At 43.3% G+C, this 21,548-nt stretch overlaps 1 protein-coding gene across 1 annotated transcript in view; it reads right to left on the bottom strand.

The window, feature by feature from the left end:
- Positions 1-1,816: 1,816 nt before the first annotated feature.
- Positions 1,817-21,548, bottom strand: part of LOC120933087 (scavenger receptor cysteine-rich type 1 protein M130-like) — a 55,352-nt gene continuing 35,620 nt past the window's right edge. Inside the window, exons 5-8 of the mRNA XM_040346086.1 lie at positions 17,201-17,334; positions 13,539-13,714; positions 3,714-3,979; positions 1,817-2,315 (exon numbers count right to left, since the gene is read on the bottom strand). Coding sequence (XP_040202020.1) covers positions 2,065-2,315; positions 3,714-3,979; positions 13,539-13,714; positions 17,201-17,334 — 827 coding nt within the window. The 3' untranslated portion in view covers positions 1,817-2,064. The remainder of the gene's footprint in view (positions 2,316-3,713; positions 3,980-13,538; positions 13,715-17,200; positions 17,335-21,548) is intronic.

Raw genomic sequence — 21,548 nt, 5'->3', positions numbered from 1 at the left:
TTACTCAGGGAAATGCTTGGTATCGGTCCCGATACTAGTATCGGTATCGGGACAACCCTACTTATAACATACCAAATTGTGACAAGTAAAGGATTACCGCTACTCGTCAATATTTAATATTTGTATTTACCTACAATATGTTGAAACTCCAATACATTTTTCTATAAATGTTTTTTATTGCCTTAAAAATCCCCAAATAGAGGTTTTCACAATAGGGTGTGTAAGATAAAAAATATTTTTTATTTCTGCAAAAAAAGTACATGAATCACTTAGCGACCACCCTATAGCAGTTTTACTGCTACAGGGTGGCAGCTGTGTGCAGGATCATGTGATGCTGCATTTCTGCGTAGGAGGAAGTGCAGTGGGAGCCGATCAGCAGGTACTGCGGACACAATGTCCACCGTCACCCTCCGATCATCAGCCAGAGTGAGAGAACTGCAATCTGCTGATCACTCTGACAGAGCTCCAGCAGCACTCCACCAATCAGAGGCCTGTATTGTAGAGTGGCCAGAAGGAAGCCACTTCTCAGTAAAAGGCACATGATGGCCCGCTGGAGTTTTCCAAAAGGCACCTGAAGGACTCTCGGACCATGAGAAACAAAATTCTCTTGTCTGATGAAACAAATATTGGACTCTTTGGCCTGAATGGCAAGCGTCATGTCTGGAGGAAACCAGGCACCATTCATCACCTGGTCTATACCATCCCTACAGTGAAGCATGGTGGTGGCAGAATCATGCTGTTGGGGTGTTTATCAGTGGCAGGAACTGGAAGACTAGTGAGGATCAAGGGAAAGATGAATGTAGAAATGTACAAGGACATCCTTGATGAAAACCTGCTCCAGAGTGCTCTGGACCTCAGACTGGGGCGAAGGTTCATCTTCCAACAGAACAACAACCCTAAGCACACAGCCAAGATAACAAGATAACTGGCTACGGGACTCCTGTGAATGTTGAGTGGCCCAGCCAGAGCCCAGACTTGAACCCGATTGAACATCGCTGGAGTGATCTGAAATGGCTATACACCGACGCTCCCCATCCAACCTGATGAAGCTTGAGAGGTCATACAAAGAGGAATAGAAAAAATTGGTGTCCCAAGCTTGTAGCATCATACTCAAAAAGACTTGAGGCTGTAATTGATGCCAAAGGGGCTTCAACAAAGTATTGAGCAAAGGCTGTGAATACTTATGTACATGGGATTTTTTTTCTGTGTTTTTATTTTTAATAAATTTGCAAAGATTTCAAACAAACTTTTTTCACATTGTCATTATGAGGTATTGTTTGTAGAATTTTGAGGAAAATAATTAAAGGGGTTGTAAAGGTTAGTTTTTTTTATTTTCTAAATAGGTTCCTTTTAAGATAGTGCATTGTTGGTTCACTTACCTTTTCCTTCGATTTCCCTTCTAAATGTTTTTTTTCTTTGTTTGAATTTCTCACTTCCTGTTTCTCCTCAGTAAACTTGCCCCCATCATCCAAGCCATTCTGGCTGGGGGTCAGTCAGCCAGAACAGCTTACTGAGGAAGAACAGAAAGTGAGAAATTCAGACAAAGAAAAAAAAAACATTTAGAAGGGAATGCACTAGCTTAAAGGAACCTATTTAGAAAATAAAAAATGAACCTTTACAACCCCTTTAATTTAATCAATTTTGGAATGAGGCTGTAACATAACAAAATGTGGAAAAGGTGAAGCGCTGTGAATACTTTCTGGATGCACTGTATGTTGCAGATTAGTAATCAATAATGAGGGTAAACATACACAGCAGGGAATGCAATTTGGTGGCTTAATCTATTCTGTGAAAAATGATTACAATCTTCTTTGTATAATTTTGTAAAAGGAAACATTTATTTCAGGTTGAGGAGTCCTCTAAAGACAGAGGCTTGTAGCTGTTGTCGGCTTATTTTCTGATCATAGTTGGTCTTGACAGATTGCAATGTGGCTTCAACAGTCCACATTCCAGGGACCGATCAATACAGAATCGCAAACTATACAAAATTCAAGAGCAGGAAGAGTTCAAGGGTGTAAAGTTTCTGGATTTTATAAATAGCGTTTTTACACTGAAAAAACTGTCCTATGATTTCTCTTCCTTATCTTTGTGTGTTAGGACTGTCAGGTCCTCCTTGTCCTCGATGCAGTCATCTGCATTTACATGGACCAAGATTGGCCGGGAAAGAATCTTCAGAGCTTCCAGGTAGCTTGGGGGCGGAGTCTGAGTGCTCTCCAGAGGCCGGGACAGGACCTTCAAAGCATGCATATAACTAGGTGGAGGGGTGATGGTGTTGTTCAGACGGAAGCCATGAGGAGCCAGCAAGGCATTGACTTCTGTAAAGCAAACATAAACAACTCTTGTTACTTCCTTGGCAAAAGAAAAAATGACAACAGCAAATTATACACACGGAATACATTATTTAAATGACTCTGCAAGGACTCAGAATTCAGCTTTTTCTGTTTTTAACCACTTTAAAGACCCATACACACAATCGGACTTTCTGACAATGAATTTTTGTCAGAATTTCCACGGACAAATGTTTGCTGTGCATGCTCTCAAACTTTCCAACAACAAACATGTTCCGTCGGACCATCGGACTAAAATCCAAAGTATAAACACGCATTCTCCAAACCAATGATAAACATCAGACAACAGAAGTTGCCCAAAGGGCGGCGGTAAAGAGCTGAAAAAACACGTGGTTTGGTGAATGTTGGCTGAAAATGTTCTGCCATGTGTATGCATAGCAAGTTCACGGCCAACGCCCCTTCTCACAAAAATCCACGGAAAAGTCAGATGGAAGTCCGATCGTGAGTATGAGGCTTTAGAATGGGCCGATTTTTCAAACTTGTTGTTTACTAGAAAATAAATAAATAAATAAATATATATATATATATATATATATATATATATATTTTCTAATACCCTAAAGAATAAAATGGCAGTCGTTACAATACTTTTTGTCACACTGTATTTGCGCAGTGGTCTTACAAGCGCCCTTGTTTGGGAAAAATTTACTTTTTTTCATAAAAAAATATGACAACTGCAAAGTTCGCCCACTTTCTTTTATATTGTGAAAGATGACGTTAGGCCAAGTAAATTGATACCCAACATGTCACACTTCAAAGTTGTGCTGCTTGTAGAAAGGCGACAAACATTTACCCTTAAAAATCTCCATATGCGTTGTTTAAAAAATTCTACAGGTTGCATGTTTTGAGTAACAGAGGATGTCTAGAGCTAGAATTATTGCTCTCATGCTAACGATCGCGGGGATACCTCACATGTGTGGTTTGAACACCGTTTTCATATGCGGGCCCTATTCATGTAAGTTTGGCGGGACAGGGTGTGTTTAAAATTATATTTTTTACCTATTTCCTAAAAGTATGTAGCAGAATACATATTGGCCTAAATTTATGATGGAATTAGATTTTTTTTTAATGATTGAATAGAATTTATACTGAAAAATAAAATAATATTTATTTTTTTTCAAAATTGTCTGTCTTTTTTTTTTGTTTATAACGCAAAAAAAATAACGCAGAGGTAATCAAAAACCACCAAAAGAAAGCTCTATTTGTGGGAAAAAAATGCCACGCAGTGCCGTATTGCAAAAATTGCCTGGTCGTGAAGGGGGGTAAATCTTGTGCTCATTTTGTATCCATTGTGGTCTGTTTTGAGATTGAATTGTATAGTAAAGTTTGATGTTCACACACCCCAAGCAGCCTGAAGATACGTACCGCTTGGATCTTGAATGATTCCAGGAGAAGACGGGGGGCTATGCGCTTCCTGCACAGTAACATTAATGGGCTCCCTGTGATAATTATTCCTGCGTGAATGCAACTCCCGTCGAGCTTGTGCTTTCTTACAGAATAGGGACGTTATGTTCTTGTGTAAACACTGAGCGCAGCACTTTGTAGACTTGACCACACGAACCCAACAGAACACGATGATCATTACAGCAGCTAGGCATATGGTGAGCCAGACAAGCCAAGACTCCTCCATTCTGAAAGACACAGAGATAATGTGAGATTGCAACTCCAAATTTATATGATCAACCCAAGACAAAGGTCATATGACTATACCTTGAACCCCCTAAAGAGGGGGGTGAAAATTACATTTCTGTATCCATTTGTGGCAAATCAGATTTTACAAAGACAGGTTTACAATTAGACTCAAGTCAAGTGTTTAAACTGTGATTTTACTTATTGGATTGTTTTGGCCTGCCCCCAGCACTCTACGCACGTCTTATGTTCACCTGTCTCCATTCCAACGAGATCTTCACTGTGCAAACTCCTTAAAGCCTCATCTTCTTCACTGGGTTCCATGCATGCACCCATTGTTCGGAGTAAAAATTCTCTATTGATCTGAATGAAAATTGCAGGGCACCAGTGTTGCCAACCTACCAGATTGAAATTTACTGACACAACACTCAAAACTTACTGGAACAGCCAAGTTTTTACTGGCATTTCCAAAAGTTACAAAATTACAGTTTTAAGTGCATATTATTTAGGCTACAAACAAATACAATACGCAATAAGCAATATGATTTAAGGTAGATAATAAGGCAAAAAACATATTACTTATTTTATTTTCGATATAGTTAGTAAGCTCAGGGACAGAAAATTAGAATGGGTGGCACACACACATAAAATTGACTCTCACAGTGACACTGGCAGCAGTGTGCAGCACGACAGATGATGATGAGACCTCCCCAACACGACTCGTCCCAGTGACAGTCTCTCTCCAAGCCAAGTGGTCCCTCCAGTCCACTCTAGTTTAAACAGCACAGACGGTCCTGGTCCCAGCCTGCCTTGCTCCCATACTGTAGACCCGGACACCAGGCTCTGGCCGCTACGGCTTGGCTCCTTTGCACCATGACATCACACGACATGCTAAGGCATCGCCTCCGCCAGAGCCGCCCCAACACACTGTAGTAGGCACTCGGATGGTCTCAGTCAGCTCAGCCGAGCGTCACAGCCATATTTTTTACTGGTAACCCTTTACTTTTACTGGCAGAAGAAAATTGCCCTTTTTTTTACTGGCTTCCAACAAAAATACTGACAGTTGGCAACACTGCAGTGCACATGTGTGAGAGGGGGCATATACGACAGCTGGCCACAGAGATAAACAGAGGAAAGATGGCCTTCACTCATCTCTATGGCCTAGGAGGACCGGAGCGACATCATGACATCACTTTCCTGTCCAAAGTGAACAATGTCATTGTTTTTTTGTTTTGTTTTTAAAGCACTAGATCAATGTCTTTTTTGATCTAATGCTTTCCATTGTAGAGGAGAGATGTAGAGTCTTATTGAGCCCAGATCTCTCCTTAAAGCGGGAGTTCAACCAATTCCTTTTTTTTTTCCCTTAGCTTCCTGCTCGTTCGGTCTAGGGGAATCGGCTATTTGTATTAAAATATGATCCGTACTTACCCGTTTTCGAGATGCATCTTCTTCCGTCGCTTCCGGGTATGGGTCTTCGGGAGCGGGCGTTCCTTCTTGATTGACAGTCTTCCGAGAGGCTTCCGACGGTCGCATCCATCGCGTCACTCGTAGCCGAAAGAAGCCGAACGTCGGTGCGGGTCTATACTGCACCTGCGCACCGACGTTCGGCTTCTTTCGGAAAATCGTGACGCGATGGATGCGACCGTCGGAATCCTCTCGGAAGACTGTCAATCAAGAAGGAACGCCCATTCCCGCAGCCCATACCCGGAAGTGGCGGAGAGGATGCATCTCGTAAACGGGTAAGTACGGATCATATTTTAAAACAAATAGCCGATTCCCCTAGACAAAACGAGCATGAAGCGAAGGGGAAAATGTGTAAGGTATGGGTGAACCTCCGCTTTAAAGAGGACCCTGATTGTTGTCACAAGATATGTTTACATTTCTTGTGACGGCATTAAAAGTGCTAAAAAAAAAAATGTGTAAAAAGTAAAAGTAATAAAATAAATAATGATTTGAAAAAATGTTTAACGCATCCCCATGCTTGCGTGCAGTGTTGAACGCATACGTAGGTCATGCCCACATATAAGCGGTGTTTGCACCACACATGTGAGATAATGCCACGAACATCAGAGCGAGAGCAATAATTTTACCACTAGACATCCTCTGTAACTCTAAACTGGTAACCTGTAAACATTTTTTAAGCGTCGGAAAAAGGAATAATTGCGCTATACCCAAACGTGCACTTGTGTTTAAATTAATGACCAAGTGAATGTGCTAAACCACTGTATCTGTGTTTGGTACACAAATTCAGTGGAGTCAGGGGGCCAAATAGCCTCTCTGCTAGCAATAATGTATATGAACCAAGTGATCAGTAACATAAATAATTGTAAACCATAACCACAATGATTGTTGAAAGAAATAACAAAACATATAGTGATATGAAGTCCATAAAGTCCAAAAATAAATTTTAGAAGATAAGTGGTAAGTCCATATGGCAAATGAAGACACCCGTGAAGATTCCAGGATTGTTGTAATTAAGCACCAAACGTGAATCCTCCACCAATCATGCAGCTGCTTACCAGAAATCTGGGTCCTGCCGGACCACTATCAACATATCTCTCAACCAAAGATTTTAAGGCAGTAGTGAGTCCTCCACTTGCACTAGAACCAATCCGTGCTCAACGATGGACATAGAAGACAAGACAGAGCTCCACATGGCATAAAATCCGGGTGATTTATTAAAAACAATAGTAAAACTATGTACATACAACTCACAATTCAGTTGAAAAAAACCAGCAATTGGCCTGTAACGCCGGCCGGACGTATCAGGAACAAAAAGCCACTCGTTGGAGTAATGAAGGGGATGGCGTCCACACGTCACTCACTCCACCCGTAAACACAGATACAGTGGTTTAGCACATTCACTTGGTCATTAGTTTAAACACAAGTGCACGTTTGGGTATAGCGCAATTATTCCTTTTTCCGTTATTTACTTTGCTTATACACAATCTAATTGCTGCTTATTAATCCCAATCTTTCACCCTAGCGCAGTTGTTCCCAAACCTTTTTCTTTATTTTTTAAGCGTCGCTTATGGAGATTTTTACGTAACGTAGTTTGTCGTCATACCACGGGTGTGCGCAATGTTAAAGCATGACAAGTTAGGTATCTATTCACTCGGCGTAACACCATCTTTCATATTTTACCAACTAAATTAAGTTATATATAAAGGGCCAGATTCACAAAAGAGATACGACGGCGTATCTCCTGATACGCCGTCATATCTCTGTGATCCGCCCGTCGTATCTATGCGGCTGATTCATAGAATCAGTTACGCATAGATAGCCCTAAGATCCAACAGGTGTAATTGACTTACACCGTCGGATCTTAGGATGCAATTCTAGGCCGGCCGCTAGGTGGCGATTCCATTGCGGTCGGCGTAGAATATGCAAATGACTAGTTATGGCGATTCACGAACGTACGCGTTACCGTCGCTCTAAATTTACGTCGTTTCCGTCGAGATACGCCGCGTAAAACTAAGGCTGCCCTCTAGGTGGCCTAGCCAATGTTAAGTATGGCCGTTGTTCCCGCGTCAAAATTTTAAAATTCACGTAGTTTGCGTAAGTCGTCCGTGAATGGCGCTGGACGCTATTTACGTTAACGTTGAAACCAATGACGTCATTTAGCGCAATGCACGTCGGGTAATTTGACGGACGGAGCATGCGCAGTACGTTCGGCGCGGGAACGCGCCTAATTTAAATGGTGCCCGCCCCATTTGAATTAGGCGGGCTTGGGTCGAGCGGATTTACGTTACACCGCCGCAAGTTTTCAGGTAAGTGCTTTGTGAATCAGGCACTTACGCTGTAAACTTGCGGCAGTGTAACGTAAATGGGATACATTACGCCGCCGCTGCGCAACGTATTTGTCTGTGAATCTGGCCCAGTGTTTTTTTTTTTAACTGCTTGCCGACCGCCCACCATCGTTTTACGGCGGCAAGTCGGCTCCCCTGCGCGAGAGCCCGTAATATAACGTCGGCAGGCCCCCCGACTCCCGTGCGCGTGCCCGGCAGGCGCGATTGCCGCCGGGCACAAGCGATCGCTCGTTACAGAGCGGGGACCGGGAGCTGTGTGTGTAAACACACAGCTCCCGGTCCTGTCAGGGAGGAAATGCTGATCCTCTTTTCATACAATGTATGAACAGAAGATCAGTGATTTCCCCTAGTGAGGCCACCCCCCTTCAGTTAGAACACACCCAGGGAACATACTTAACCCCTTCCCCGCCCCCTAGTGTTAACCCCTTCACTGCCAGTGGCATTTTTATAGTAATCCAATGCATTTTTATAGCACTGATCGCTATAAAAATGCCAATGGTCCCAAAAATGTGTCAAAAGTGTCCGAAGTGTCCGCTAAAATGTCGCAGTACCGAAAAAAAAATCGCTGATCGCCGCCATTACTAGTAAAAAAAAATAATAATACAAATGCCATAAAAATACCCCCTATTTTGTAAACGCTATAACTTTTGCGCAAACCAATCAATAAACGTTTATTGCGATTTTTTTTTTTTACGAAAAATATGTAGAACAATAAGTATCGGCCTAAACTGAGGGAAAAAAATGATTTTTTTATATATTTTTGGGGGATATTTATTATAGCAAAAAGTAAAAAATATAATTTTTTTCAAAATTGTCGCTCTATTTTTGTTTACAGCGCAAAAACTAAAAACCGCAGAGGTGATCAAATACCACCAAAAGAAAGCTCTATTTGTGGGGAAAAAAGGACGCCAATTTTGTTTGGGAGCCACGTCGCACGACCGCGCAATTGTCAGTTAGTGCCGAATCGCAAAAAGTGCTCTGGTCTTTGGGCAGCAATATGGTCCGGGGGTTAAGTGGTTAATCTGATAAAGTGTATTTTTTCCAAAACTACAAAAAAAGTAGTATGAAAAACTGCTGTGCAAATAAATACAGTGTGACAAAAAAAATTTGCAATGACCGCCATTTTATTCTCTAGGGCAGGGGTAGGCAGCCTTTGGCGCTCTAGCTGTTGTGGAACTACATTTCCCATGAGGCATTGCAAGGTTGGCAGTTACAATTGTATTTCTGCAACAACTGGAATGCCACAGGTTGCCTACTCCTGCTCTAGAGCCTCTGCTAAAAAATACAATTAGTAATGTGTGGGGGTGCTAAGTAATTTTCTAGCAAAGAAAAGTTTTAATTTGTAAACAAAAAAAAGTGTCACAATTAACCTGGTCCTTCAAGTGGTTGTAAACCTCAGACATGAAATATGAACAAAGCATATCCCTCTATAGCGTGCACTTATTTTCTCCAGAAAGTCCGGCCGTGTGTAGCCTTCATCTGACTTTTTTGGTCGGAAGTCCTGTTCTCTATCTCTATCTTTCCGTCGCACTTCCAACGGACTCACGGCAGACTTTTGCATGGTCAAAAGTCCGACCGTGTGTACGAGGCATAAGTGTCATTTTTCTCTGCTGCCTCTTTTCTCTGCTATCAGCATGAATTCATTCTGACAAGTTTTCCTGACACCAAGAGAAAAAAACTGACAGGGAGGAGAGATGATTGCCAGTCTCAGCTATGTTCTTGTGTGCAGGTGGGTTTGTCCCTTCCCTCCAATCAACTCTCACAGCTCTCTTATGTAGGATGAGTTGTTTAATCTCTGTGTATCACCTGAGGCCCACTACTTCATCAGGTATATGGAGGCCCACTACTTCATCAGGTATATGGAGGCCCACTACTTCATCAGGGATATGGAGACCCACTACTTCATCAGGGATATGGAGGCCCACTACTTCATCAGGTATATGGAGGCCCACTACTTCATCAGGGATATGGAGGCCCACTACTTCATCAGGTATATGGAGGCCCACTACTTCATCAGGTATATGGAGGCCCACTACTTCATCAGGTATATGGAGGCCCACTACTTCATCAGGTATATGGAGGCCCACTACTTCATCAGGTCATTGGAGGCCCACTACTTCATCAGGTCAATGGAGGCCCACTACTTCATCAGGCAATGGAGGCCCACTACTTCATCAGGTCAATGGAGGCCCACTACTTCATCAGAGGCGATTAAGTTCGCATGTGTTGCGCTATATAAGTTTTCATTCATTCATTCATATGGAGGCCCACTACTTCATCAGGTATATGTGAGGCCTTGTACACACGGTCGGACAAAACCGATGAGAATGGTCAGACAGACCGTTTTCATTTTGTCCGACCGTGTGTACGGGGCCTAAGGGTTTACAACTACTTACCAAGTACAAAGACATACTACAATTCATTTTGTAATTTGGGAGCAGATTTGATAAAAATTACCTCTTTCACACTGGGGTGGATTTCAAGTGCTTTAGCGCTGGAAAAAGCCTCTACTAAGTGCCTGAAAACCGCCTCCCATTCATGCCAGTGCGACTTTTCACACTCGGGCGGTGCGCTTGCAGGACATTCCAAAAAGTCCAGCAAACAGCATCTTTGGGTGGGTTGGGAGCTCTGTATTTAGCAATCCCAGAACGCCCTGCCCATTGGAATGAATGGGGAATCGCCTTCAAAGCTCCTGAAAAGCGCTTTAAATGTTTTTAACCCTTTTTTAGGTGTTAAAAGCACCCCGCTAGCGGCCAAAAAGCAGAGCAAATGAGTGCCGATTTAGCGCTAACGGCCAGCGCTTTCCATGTGAAGTCCTAGGGTGCTTACAGTTATAATTGATATAGATAACATAAAATTTGCCTGTGTGAGATAAATCAATAGCTATACATAAGAGTCAATTCAATAAGCAATAACAAGCTGTTATTTGCTTTAATTATCTTTTTTTCCATCATTCATTTCTGAGAATAGCATTCATAATGGCAAATATTGATTGCTGTAGCTCAGTAAATTGAGGTTATAGCAATTGTGGCATAGGGTCTCGCTGTTGCTTTATAGGGTTCAAGAGGTTGGGGTAGGGAATGGACCCCTCCATGTTAAAAAATAATAATTTCAGAGTGCAACCTATTTATGTGAATCTTAATTTATTCTATATATAAACACACACATGTGGCGTGACTCAATGTCAGTGGTTTCCATTACATATTCCATAAACCTTGTCTATGTAAGAAGCACACATAATATACACTTTAAAGACAAAGGCCCGGATTCACAAAGCACTTGCGTCGACGTATCTAGAGATACGCCGCGTAAGTGCAAATATGCACCATCGTATCTGTGCGCCGTGCCCACAAAACTAAGATACACCTAAAAACAGGCTTCATTCCACCGACGTAACTTGCCTACGCCGGCATAGAGTGGGCGCATATTTACGCTGGACGTATGTGGCGCTCCCAGTGATTTTCTATTCAAATATGCAAATGAGGGAGATACGCCGATTCACGATCGTACTTGCGCCCGACGCAGGCTACGACTGGTGCGCGTAAGTTGTACGTACGGCATAAAGTTATGCCCTATAAAGGAGGTGTAACTCAGCAGCATCCATGCAAAGGGCTGCACCAGGGAACACAAGCAGGCGTATTTTACATAGTTTACGTTGTACGTGAATATGGCTGGGCGTAGGTTACGTTCACGCCGTAGGCAGTGATCCGGCGTATCTTAGGCAGTTGTTCCGACGTATTTGTGAGCATGCGCACTGGGATGCGTCCACGGGGCGGCGAATGCGCAGTTGGCGATACGTATCTGTCTGGCGCTCGGCCCATCATTTGCATGGGGTCACGCCTCATTAGCATGGCTCAAGCCCACTTCCACTTACGTCGACTTACGCCTAGGAAACTCAGCGCAGTTTTGGGAGGAAGTACTTTGTGAATTGTGAATTCCAATAGCTGGTTGCTGAGTTAAATAGGAAGTAAACCCTGATAGGTTTTATTTCCTCTTTGTTTCCTTGATACGGTAAAGCATAATAGGCTACTATGCATCGCATAGTAGCCAATTATGTGTCACTTACCTGAAACCGAAGGCTGCAGTGTCACCGCTGTCCCCTGTTCCAAGAAGCGTCCATCTTCCTTCCGGGTATCGGTATTAGGAGATATTTAGAGCACATAGGTAAGCCTTAATCTAGGCTTACCTGTAGGTAAAAGTGGTTGTAAAGTGTTTACAACCATTTTAAAGCTTTACATTTATGAAGCTAAAGCGGTATTAAATCTAAAAAGGCAAAAGTAATATAATATAAGGGGTTAAAGCGGAGTTCCACCCGCCCCTTTAAAAACTAAAAGTCAGCAGCTACACATATTGTAGCTGCTGACTTTTAACATTAGGACACTTACCTGTCCTTGAGTCCAGCAATGTTTCCATCGGCTGGTTGGGTGCTTCCGCCGCCATTGCAGGTAAGGGAACCCGGCAGTGTAGCCTTTTGGCTTCAAGGCTAGGTCCCTACTACACATGTGCGGCTGAAGGGGAGGGAGGTGGCGGACTGAGCTGCTGCTCCCTTCTCCCTGAAAGGTGCCAAATGTGGGGCACCGGAGGGGGGGGGGGTCATATAAGCGGAAGTTCCACTTCCAATGGAACTCCCCTTTAATTCTCTACATTGTGTAAAAAGGATATTTAATCCTGTCTCCTTTACTCCACCCCTCCACTGTCCCCAATATATGTCCTGATAGTACAGAGCTAGGGGACAAGCTGCAAATGCAAATTTTGGTGTGTGTTGCTTGAGTGTTTTGTTTTTTTTCTTAGGAGAGTGCATGTGATTAGCACAGAGCCAATCAGCACTGTCCAGACAGAGGGTCAGGGGTCCTGCATCCTCATAGGACAATCAGGGGGAAATGAAAACCCCTCCTACAAGCTTTAACCAGACTAGAAGTCCCAAAACGGCTCAAATTGCTGATAAGAAAAGGTATTTAGCAGTTTATATTTACTAAAAAAATTCCATTTCCATGTTCTTTGTACTGTGGGAGACCAAATATAGTGAATACAGGCTCCTGGGTTTAGTAACACTTTAAATATGTGCTGCACATATATTCAAGTAATAAAGAGATATTGATAGGTAGTGGACAATGTGCAATAGGTAAAACGTATAGATCAATCAAAATAAAAAATGAAACAATAGTCTGTATGCTGGTAAAAGAATGTGCTGAGCTGTCAGTGGGATATACTGTACATCTATAATGAATACAGGGAAGAAAGTTTGATTCCATGGAGAGGAGATTATGAAGTGCATATTGACTTACCTTTAAACAGGTGGTCATTCTGATGCTCCAGCTTAGTTGCTGGTGGGAGTGGTGGGAATGCTTATATTTCACATCATGTCTCATGAAAACTGTACTTTGTGAATCTGTTTTAAATCCATTTATCTGGAGATCCAGCCAGTAACAACACTTCCCTTTTCAGGCTGACAACAGAAATCCAGTGCTCTTCAATTAGCAGTTGTTGACAACGCTGCTGCTAATTGCGGAAGTGACTTCATGTTGTCAGCCTGCAACAGGAAGTGCTGTAGATGCTCCAAGTAAGAAACGTTGCAATACAAAAATATAAGTTTACGAAAGCTGTAGAACTGGAGTTTACATGCACTTTATGCCTCCTCCTGCCAAAGAAATAGCACATAAAGCAATCTGCATAAGAGATTCCTATTATTTAAGGCTGTCCGTATTTACTGAGCCTAAGAAATGAATGATACAAAATGATAGACAAAGCTCACCTGGAGCGGTTACACTGCAGGTAGGTGGTCAGACCAGAAACACACATATCAACAACTTGATGGTCACATTCCCGGAGTGCAGTCTTGTTCTCTGGACACTGTATCATCACAGGAGGCACGGGTGACTTTACCTTGCCAAGCAGTGAGAAGAGGGGCTGGTGAGGTGTACACCCCATCTGTACAGTGAGACAAGACAGAAAATGATGCAACTTGATGCCGATCACGTCAAAGCCTTATAAAATATTGCTAAAATGCTGCACATGAAAAAGCCAGGGAAGGAAGACAGTCGCTGGAATGTCCCAGCACTGGTGGCAAGATCTAAGTCCACTGGTACCCCAAAGTCAAGAAAGCTGAACTTTTTCACAACTAAAACATAAAAATTGGTGCGCTGTCCCTTTAAATATATCATGATAAAATTAGTAAACATACATCGACAGTGACTGAATAACTGTGATCACATAAACAAACATTAAGCGTGCAAGTGCAAATAAAACTATCCGCCGCTCTGAAAGTGACACACTCCAATCTCGTGTTAATCCCTAAGGATTCCGCCACCACTGTACTCTTACCAGCTACATGGGATCTCTAGATAATAGGAGATCAAAAATAGTGCTCTGTAACAAGGATGGTGGTAACCAAGGCCTCCAAACCCCTCCTGGCTGATCACTGTCAATCAAAAACCGCAAAGGAAATGAAGAAAACAAAGACCAAAAGCCATAGTGTAAAACCGCATAAACCCAGTGGCCCAGATCTACAAAGAAATTACGCCGGCGTATCCATTGATACACCGCGTAATTTCTACGATGCCTCGTCGTATCTTTGTTTTGTATCCACAAAACAAGATACGACAGAATGTGGGCTCGATCCGACTGGCGTACGTCTTAGTACGCCGTCGGATCTTAGGTGCATATTTACGCTGGCCGCTAGGTAGCGCTTCCGTTGATTTCCGCGTAGAGTATGCAAATGAGCTAGATACGGCGATCCACAAACGTACTTCCGCCCGGCGCATTGACTATTTGCGGCGTGATTTCGAGCATGCGCACTGGGATACCCCCATGGACGGCGCATGCGCCGTTAAAAAAAAACGTCATTTACGTGGGGTCAAGATGAATTACCATAAAACACGCCCACATCTTATCCATTTGAATTGCGCGCCCTTACGCCGACACAGTTACACTACGCTGCCGTAACTTACGGTGCAAATTCGTTGTGGATACGGAGAATACGCTGTAAGTTGCGGCGGTGTAGTGTATCTGAGATACGCTACGCCGGGCTTATATGCGCCGAGGTACGTGTATCTGGCCCGTGTATTTATTCATAAGTATTGCACTCACATAATGGGAAGACAGGATTGTAATGAGAAAAAGCAGCCTCTGATCCCTTAGCAGACTTGATTTTACAAGCTAATGTCACAAGCCAATGGCAGCCCAACGCGTTTCATCGATAGGTAGACATTGTCAGGGGAAGAGAGCCTTCTTCCCCCCTCTACTCCCAGCCCAAAAGCACCCACACCGGCTCATATGGCTATTGTTATGGCACTACAAAGGGGTTCATTTTAATACTAGTGACTGATGGAATTCACAGACTGACTTGTTTATTGCTCCAGCAAACCATTGTCTGTATTTTTTACCTTGTTCAAGGTAAACCCCTCAAATCCAGATTTTTCTTTTAGTGGGTAAGAGTGAGAAAGTCTGTTTTATTTGGTGCTTGTGCCCTCACTTGGGAGATTCACCCTCATTTCCTATCCTAGTAACATTAAGGCTACTTTCACACTGAAGCGCTGGGTGTGTCGGCACTAAAGTACCACTATTTTTAGCAGCGCTTTACCGTAGTTTTTGCCGTGATTTTTGCCTGCTAGCATTGCGGTTTTAACCTCCACTAGCGGCCGAAAAAGGGTTAAACCCACCCGCAAAACAGCCGCTGCCCAATTGATTTCAATTGGCAGGCGCACTGTGGGAGCTGTATATTCATCGCTCCTACCACGCCTCAAAGATGCAGCTGGCAGGACTTTTTTTACCGGCAAAGCCCCACAGTGCGAAAGCAGCCTCTAACCAGAAAAAAGAGAGTGCAGGTGTCACTGCAAAAAGGAAGACGCTGAGAGCAATAACAACCTGGCAGACGCTTTTGATTCTCCCCATTCTTTTAAATCAGAGGTCTATAAACTACAGCTCATGGGCCACATCCAGCCCGCTACAAGATTTTATCCAGCCCCCAGCTAAGGTCAGTGGTGTATCCTCAATGTGCACTGATTGAGGATTAATTGTCAGCAGAGGCGTGCATATAGTACCGCACCCGCAATACACTGGACTGGTGTGAAGGGGGCCTAAATATAAAATGCAGGCATGTGTGTCCCCTGCTTCTGAGCTACTCCCCAGTCTTAAAGTAATTGTAAAGGCTTGTTTTAAAAAAATAAAAATAAAATAACTTACCTTCTCTGTGCAGTTGGTTTTGCACAGAGCAGCCTGGATCCTCCTCTTCTCAGTTCCTTCTTTGCTGCTCCTAGTCCCTCCCTCCTTTGAGTGCCCCTCAGCCAGCAGCTTGCTACAGGGGGCACCTAAGCCAAGTCAGAACTTTGTGTATCCATTCAGACACGGAGCCCCGACATGGCCTTGCCCCCTCTCTCCCTTGATTGGCTGACTGACATTGATTGACAGCCGCGGGAGCCAATGGCGCCACTGCTCTGTCTCAGCCAATCAGGAGAAGTGTCCTGGATGGCTGAGGGGATCGTTGACATCGCTGGAGAGAGAAGAAGCTCAGGTAGGTAAAGGGGGGTGCAGGGGAGGCTTCTACACACAGAAGGTTTTTTATCTTAATGCATAGAATGCATTTACATAAAAAAAACTTCTGCATTTACAACTTCTTTAAAGCGGTTGTAAACCCCCCCCCAAAAAAACTGCAAGACAAAGGCATAATGAGCTAGTATGACTAGCATACTAGCTCATTATGAATTACTTGCCTTAGATCAAAGCCCCCCAAAGCCGTCCTCGTCTCCCCCCTCCGTCCGCAGACATCTCTCTGGAAAGTTACTTCCGGGTATCGCTGCTCCGGCGCTGTGATTGGCCGGAGCGGCGAAGACATGCACGCGGGAGCCGGCATTAGCCATTGAGAAAACCGGCATTCTCAGTGCGCCTGTCGGCGCACATGTGCCGTAGACAACAGTGTATTTCTTTTGGCAAATATCTCCTAAATCGTGTAGGTTTAGGAGATATTGCAAACACCTACAGGTAAGCTTTAATCTGGGCTTACCTGTAGGTGTAACTTCCCGCAGAGGGTTTACAACCACTTTAAAGGAGATGTAAACCCTAGTTTTTTATTTTTTTTAAATAACAAACATGTCATACTTACCTCCACTGTGCAGCTTGTTTTGCACAGAGTGGCCCTGATCATCAACTTCTGGGGTCCCCCAGCGGGGGACCCCAGAAGGATAGGACCCCATAGGATGCATTAAGGTGAATAAACATGAGGGTTTATATCCCCTTTAAGACTGCAACCCTAAGACTGATGCTATAGAAAGGAACAGAGTGAAGGTAGCTCATTAGACTACATAACTTTCAGTACAGCTGTCTGCTGGGTGGCTGAATTCACTGGCTGATTATTATTTATTTCTTTGTTGTTTGAAGATCTGCTAAGAAAAATAAGATTTCTGTGTTAGAGGCGCTTACTTGTTCACAGAAGAAGGCAGCATCAATTTCCTTGATGCTTGCAAGACACACAGGACTCCATCTGTCCTCTGCAAATAGCTCAATGTGCCCATCACAGGAAGAACGGCCCCTGGACAGTCTCCATGATCTGTTATCTAGAGATATAATATCGCAAATTCAATTATTGGCACCCCAGCAGCAGAAATATTTTCATACTAGATATAGACAAAATATTATACTTCCATGCCTTTTTTTTAAATATTTGAAATGTTTTCTATTTAGGCTGCTTTCACACTGATCCATTTTTCTTCCGCTTTTGCATTGAAAAAGTAAATGGCGTCCCATTCTTAGTCTGTATAGTTCATGTGTGTCTGTGTATACTCACAAAAGTGAGTACACCCCTCACATTTTTGTACATATTTTATTCTATCTTTTCATGTGACAACACTGAACAAATGACACTTTGCTACAATGTAAAGTAGTGAGTGTACAGCTTGTATAACAGTGTAAATTTGCTGTCCCCTCAAAATAACTCAACACCCAGCCATTAATGTCTAAACCACTGGCAACAAAAGTGAGTACACCCCTAAGTGAAAATGTCAAAAATTGGACCCAATTAGCCATTTTCACTCCCCGGTGTCATGTAACTCGTTAGTGTTACAAGGTGTCAGGTGTGAATGGGGAGCAGGTGTGTTAAATTTGGTGTTATCGCTCTCACTCTCTCATACTGGTCACAGGAAGCCTAGGCTATAAGAAGTTTGCCAAGACCCTGAAACTGAGCTGCAGCCAAGACCACACAGCGGTTTACCAGGACAGGTTCCACTCAGAACAAGCCTCGCCATGGTCGACCAAAGAAGTTGAGTGCATGTGCTCAGCGTCATTTCCAGAGGTTGTCTTTGGGAAATAGACGTATGAGTGCTGCCAGCATTGCTGCAGAGGTTGAAGGGGTGGGAGGTCAGCCTGTCAGTACTCCGACCATACGCGGCACACTGCATCAAATGGGTCTGCATGGCTGTCGTCCCAGAAGGAAGCCTCTTCTAAAGATGATGAACAAGAAAGCCCGCAAACAGTTTGCTAAAGAAAAGCAGACTAAGAACATGGATTACTGGAACCATGTCCTGTGGTCTGATGAGATCAAGATAAACTTATTTGGTTCAGATGGTGTCAAGCGTGTGTTGTGGCAACCAGGTGAGGAGTACAAAGGCATGTGTGTCTTGCCTACAGTCAAGCATGGTGGTGGGAGTGTCATGATCTGGTGTTGCATGAGTGCTGTCAGCACTGGGGAGTTACAGTTCATTGAGAGAACCAAGAATATCAACATGTACTGGACATACTGAAGCATGATCCCCTCCCTTCGGAAACTGAGCCGCAGGGCAGTATTCCAACATGATAATGACCCCAAACACACCTCCAAGATGACCACTGTCTTGCTAAAGAAGCTGAGGGTAAAGGCGATGGACTGGCCAAGCATGTATTCCGACCCTAAACCCTATTGAGCATCTGTAGAGCATCCTCAATTGTAAGGTGAAGGAACGCAAGGTCTCTAACATCCACCAGCTCCGTGATGTCATCATGCAGGAGTGGAAAAGGACTCCAGTGGCTACCTGTGAAGCTCTGGTGAACTCCATGCCCAAGAGGGTTAAGGCAATGCTGGAAAATAATGGTGGCCACACAAAATATTGACACTTTAGACCCAATTTGAATATATTCACTTAGGGGTGTACTCACTTTTGTTGCCAGCGGTTTAGACATTAACGGCTGTGTGTCGAGTCATTTTGAGGGGACAGCAAACATACACTGTTATACAAGCTGTACAATCACTACTTTACATTGTAGCAAAGTGTCATTTGTTCAATGTTGTCACATGAAAACATATAATAAAATATTAACAAAAATGTGAGGGGTGTACTCACTTTTGTGAGATACTGTGTGTGTATATATGTGTGTATATATATATATATATATATATATATATATATATATATATATATATATATATACTGTATATGGTATAACTCAACAGGGAAAACACATCCATAGAACAACTATAACAAGAAAAATTAACAACTATAACAAAACTCTTATGCCGCGTACACACGACCGTTTTTTGGGTTCTAAAAAATTACGTTTTTTTTATGTCATTAAAAACGATCGTTTGTAATGGAGTAAGCACATTCATCACGCTGTAACCGACAGAAAAGTGCAAATCGTCTTTTACTAACACAAAATCAGCTAAAGCAGCCCCAAGGGTGGCCTCATCCGAATGAAACTTCCCCTTTACAGTGCCGTTGTACGTGTTGTATGTCACTGCGCTTTGCTAGAGCATTTTTTTTTTCACGATCGTGTGTAGGCAACGTCGTTTTAATGATCGGGTTGAAAAAAACTTTGGGCTAGAATCACGTAGCTGCGCCCATTCGTACGGCGGTGCAGCGTATCGTATTTACGCTGCGCTGCCGTAAGTTTGAGAGGCAAGTGCTGTATTCACAAAGCACTTGCCTCCTAACTTACAGCGGCGTAGCGTAAATGGGGCCGGCGTAAGCCCGCGTAATTCAAATGTGGAAGGGGGGGCGTGTTTTATGCTAATGTGTGGTGAGCTGACGTGATTGACGTGTTTTCCAAACGGCGCATGCGCCGTCCGTGTACATATGCCAGTGTGCATTGCTCCCAAGTACGCCGCAACAACGTATTGGTTTTCGACGTGAACGTAAATTACGTCCAGCCCTATTTGCAAACGACTTACGCAAACAACGTAAAAAATTAAAATTTCGAAGTGGGAACGACGTCCATACTTAACATTGGCTGCGCCTCCTAATAGCAGGAACAACCTTACGCCGAAAAAGCCTAACGTAAACAAATTGCGCCGGCCGTACGTACGTTTGTGAATCGGCATATCTAGGTAATTTGCATATTCTCCGCCGAAAACAACGGAAGCACCCCTAGCGGCCAACGTAATATTGCACACAATTATATGCCGCCGCATTCAAGTTACGTCGGCGGAGGAAGCCTATTTTTTGAGCGTATCTGCCTTTGAGAATCAGCGTAACGATACGCCGGCGCAGATTTGAAATTACGGCGGCGTATCTGGATATACGCCGCTGTAATAGCTACCTGAATCTAGCCCTTTGTTTTTTTCTAGACCCTTAAAAACGTCATTTTTTTAGAACCCGAAAAACAATAAAATGGCCCTGTTTATCTACATTCTTTCTATACTGCCATTCAAAGTCCAGAATTTATAAAGCTTGTCTGAGCTGTCAGAAAAATGGGAAGAGAGTTGAAATTACACTCTGCAGAGTTCAGATAGGAGAGTTCCGAGAGCTGTTTGGAGAGAAGGGACACACATCCCTTCACACACCACACAGAAACAGAGCTAATGCTGTCAATCTGCTCAAGCTCCCTCCCCTGTCACCATTTTTCTCTTGGTGTCAGGAAAAATTGTCAGAGGTGATGTTCACATTTCATGTCTGAGGTTTACAGCCACTTTAGGCTGGAAACCCATTTTATTTTCCAACCATCAATAGTGTCCTGTATACTGGTGGCAAGTGTGAAATAAGATGCTTGGTCACAGCAATGTTCTTGATTCATGAGAGTCAGTTGGTCTCCTTTTTTCAGAATGACGCATGAAAGGTATCTGTAGCAGATTATCTGATCACCATCTTAAAGCAAGCTATTCTGAAGGTAGAGTTTCATTTCAAGGTCATTTTAGCCTGGCTTCAAACCTCTGCATTGAATTGCCATTAATTTTGAATGCCACTCAACCACAGCAAAACAATGCACCTGCGTTACAGTGCAGAACAATGCATGGTAGTGCATACCTCCCAACTTTCTGAAATGGGAATAGGGGACACCTATTAGCAAAAGAATGTAGGCTCAGGACACACCCCCGGTCACGCCCCCTTAAAGAAAAATTGCACACAAAAAAGATTGGTTAAACCCACAAGTGCTTTTTTTACCACTATTCCTTTATATTGGCTTTTGGATTTTACAAATGCAGCAATTTATAAATTGATTTAAAAGGTTTAGCGCTGGGAAACACTTTTTGATAGATAAGTAGTGATAGATAAGTAGTGCATTTTATATAAACCTATAGGGCTAGATTCAGATAGCCCGCCGTAACTTTGTGCAGGCGTAGCGTATCTCAGATACGCTACGCCACTGTAACTTTGTGAGGCAGGTTCTGTATTCACCATGAACCTGCGCCCTAAGTTACGGCGGGTAACGTAAATCTGTCGGCGTAAGCGCGCCTAATTCAAATTGTGAAGAGGTGGGCGTGTTTTACGTAAATAAAACATGACCCCGCGTAAATGAAGTTTTTGACTAACGGCGCATGCGCCGTCCGTGAACGTAACCCAGTGCGCATGCTCCAAATTAA

This window comes from Rana temporaria, chromosome 3 (genome assembly GCF_905171775.1).
Source record: "Rana temporaria chromosome 3, aRanTem1.1, whole genome shotgun sequence".
In the NCBI taxonomy this organism is placed as follows: domain Eukaryota; kingdom Metazoa; phylum Chordata; class Amphibia; order Anura; family Ranidae; genus Rana; species Rana temporaria.
The sequence above is the reverse complement of the archived record's forward strand: the minus strand, read 5'-3'. Positions and strand labels throughout refer to the sequence as shown.